At 41.4% G+C, this 3,174-nt stretch overlaps 1 protein-coding gene across 4 annotated transcripts in view; it reads right to left on the bottom strand.

Moving 5' to 3' along the window:
- The window catches only part of LOC108572085 (CUGBP Elav-like family member 2), a 471,722-nt gene that overhangs the window by 16,679 nt on the left and 451,869 nt on the right, over positions 1-3,174 (bottom strand). For all 4 annotated transcript variants that reach the window (XM_017934273.1, XM_017934272.1, XM_017934274.1 and 1 more), the window contains exons 6-7: positions 878-1,006; positions 3-267 (exon numbers count right to left, since the gene is read on the bottom strand). In XM_017934273.1, the coding sequence (XP_017789762.1) occupies positions 3-267; positions 878-1,006 (394 nt within the window). The remainder of the gene's footprint in view (positions 1-2; positions 268-877; positions 1,007-3,174) is intronic.

Genomic DNA, 3,174 nt, shown 5'->3' with positions numbered 1-3,174 from the left:
ACCGGCGGTGTTGCTCAAGGACGCGAGGGTCGCCAAGCCTTGAAGGTTCGCGGGGTTGATTTCCGGCGGGCTGGGGACCGTTGGTGCAGCCGCGTGCGCGGGGGTTGCAGCACCGAGGCCTAGATGCTGTTGCAGTAACAACTGATGTTGCACATTCGAGAGCGCGCTGGCACCGGCACCTGCCGCAACCGGAGTTGCCGCACTCGTCGTCGCTTGAAGTTGTTGCAACAGTTGCAGGGAGGCGGGCGCCAGGGCAGGCGTATCGTTCTGCAAGTACACGCGATTTTCGTGAATACTGTGTGTAGCTAAAGTTTTTAACAATTTAGCAACCGACGATGTCAACTGGACGAGTCGAAAATTTGTGCCGATTATTCGAGCTGTGTTTTCTCTTAAACTTATTACGTTCTTCTATTCGAGAAGGCGCTTAACATATCGCTGACGGCATACTATGAAATGGATCGAAACTGAAAAACGATAAATTCACACGTTTGAGATGTGTAGTTTTTGAAAAATAATTTTCGACACTTCGTTCAATAATAGAGATGACGCGAACTAGCGAATCTTGTCACTAGCAGTTGAGAAACAAAAGAGGCGAATTCGCTTCTCTCGTCAACAATGTGTTAAGGTCCTTGGGTCAAAAGAGACCCAGAGATCTTGTGTGTGATAATTTTTGTTACCAGTATGCCATATGAACTTAGATATTAAACTTTTAATGTAACGTCAAGGGAATATAAACTCGATAATGGGTCAAGAAAGACCCAGACTTAGCTTGATTCTTAGTGGAATTTTGAAAATTTTAGAAAAATCACTTTACGAGAAAGTATTCTATTTTCGATATTAACGAGCTTTTTGATGTAGGGTGAGAAAAGGTACGGACGGTCAGGTAATGCGGTGTCATATTGACTCCTGCCATATTCCAAAGATTCGTCTGGAGTTGTTGCATCCTTTTCTGGTCCTTTTCCTTCTGCGTGTCCGCGAATTTCACGACCAGCGGTGACGAGCATCCCTGAGAAAAGAAGAGATAAAAATATGTACACTACCAGTTGAATCGTTATTTAAAGTTTATTATTTTCGGTATACATAATTAACATGGACGTGTGTAAAGTGTCAAATTAAATATTAAATTAAGATCGAAGTGTACCACAACGCTGCAACAAATTTTCAAAGCGTCTATAGGCGCCAGCAGCAATGAAAGGGTTAAAATCAGATCGTTAGAAAATCAAATTCACAAAACACAAGTATACTCTTCCATCCTTTAATTATCACAAAATATTACGCAACGAAAAATCTCTTCTACCGAAGAAAATATGCCCCTAGCATTACCGTTACACGAAGCCGTAATAATTAATGGTAATCGTAAGATGCCTTGAATCGCGAACTATAAAGGGGAACACGAAACACGAGGCTGTTTACGTGGGTAGTGGGAAGCACGAAATCGTGCCAGTTAAGTCGACCACGATGAGTAAGTTCGAGGAACCTGCAGCGGGAAATATTCATGATATCAAAATGGAATTGCTGTCGTAGCCGCGTGTCTTGGCACGATTTGCTTTCACTGGCAGAAATAGTGCATTGCATAGGCTGTACCCGCCTCTGTACCATCGGGGACAAAGGAAGAAACAATTCCGTAGAGTGTATGGAATTCGCGTCGTCATCGCGCTTCCATCGAATCGCACGATAGCCTCGTTGTTCAAACTTTCATCGAATTTGGTGGAAGTGGAAACGGGGAGGCCGATTAAATATCGATTATACACCGGGTGTCCTACAGTTTTCGGTATAAATTTTGCTGGTGTGCTCTGTAGGTAAAGAAGGCTGAAATGTAGCGCGAGGAAAAGTGCGTAAGTGGTTTGTTCAAAAGTTACAAAGAAAATATTCGATTGTAAAGAACTTTGGAGAGAATTGGAGATCAATTTGATCAGATTATGAATTTATTTTAATACGTAATAATTTATATTCGGTAATAAGCTAACTTAAAGGTTGAATGTTTGCGAGATTTAATAGCGAGGGGCCCTAATGTTTATATTTGTGGGATCCGAGAAGTTTCGGCGACAAGTCGAAACGCGTTCTGCGGCACGTAGAGTCTCGGTGTAGGAATGAGAGAGAGAGTGAGCGTGTGGAAGCGAGAAAGAGAATATAAACAGAAGAGCGAGCGTGCTGAGGCAAAGGGCAGGGAAGAACGCGATAATCGGCAGTACGTATCGAGACGTAGACGCAAGAGCACTGTTAGACGACGAACCGTTTAGACGAAGACCAGAATTGTCGAGACGCATTTTCAGTAAACGTTTAGTGTATTTCTTCTCACCGTATTTTCTCTATTACAATAAACCTTTTGTGAGAAAATCCGTCCCGAAGACGGTGAAGCGAGCATCTTGAAGCCAGGCCCAGCGCGCTCGGTGGGGGTGACTCCGCCCCTTTGGGACTTTCCCTGGGCCTGTTCGCGTAGGGGTGGACAGGGATCGGCAGGACGACGCGTACTCACTCTGCACGAGACTCTCGAAGCATACTTTTGCGAATGACCCTCAGATAACGCGGATATAGAATTTTAGTAACATATACCATTGTAAAAACGTAGGACACGTTTAATTAATTTTACGCCCACCCTACTCCGAGTTAGAGTACTTTCTGACACTTTTTATATTTCTCTTCCACATAATTTCACGATCACACCTTTATTTATTTATTTTCCTACATACTTTAAATTCTGGATTTCATATCTGACTGTAAAGAATTTCGGAGAGAATTGGAGATCAATTTGATCACATAATGAATTTATTTTACTTGAATGATAATTATTTATATTAAGTAAATAAGGTAACGTTACTTAAAGATTGAACAGCGAGAAGCTCTAATGCTTGTATTTTAAATTGACCCTAATTAATCGGTGATTCTTAATCGTTCGTTAGTTAATTAACGACGAATTTTTATGGAAGCATCACGTTCTCTCTTGTATATTGTCTGTAGTAAAGGGGCAGTGAAATTTGTCGTACCTTTTATGATGGATGGAACTATGGCAAGGATGCGAAGTTTCTTCTAGACTTTGTTATCAGGCACATCAGACTCGAGAAAATTAATTTCTAATAGAAATTAATTAGAAGTAACTAAATTAATTAAAATCTGAATTTTCTATTATGCTTCGCAAGTTATTATTTATAGCAGGTCTAATTTTCATTACAAACC

Source organism: Habropoda laboriosa, unplaced genomic scaffold (assembly GCF_001263275.1).
Source record: "Habropoda laboriosa isolate 0110345459 unplaced genomic scaffold, ASM126327v1 scaffold67, whole genome shotgun sequence".
Lineage (NCBI taxonomy): Eukaryota > Metazoa > Arthropoda > Insecta > Hymenoptera > Apidae > Habropoda > Habropoda laboriosa.
The sequence above is the reverse complement of the archived record's forward strand: the minus strand, read 5'-3'. Positions and strand labels throughout refer to the sequence as shown.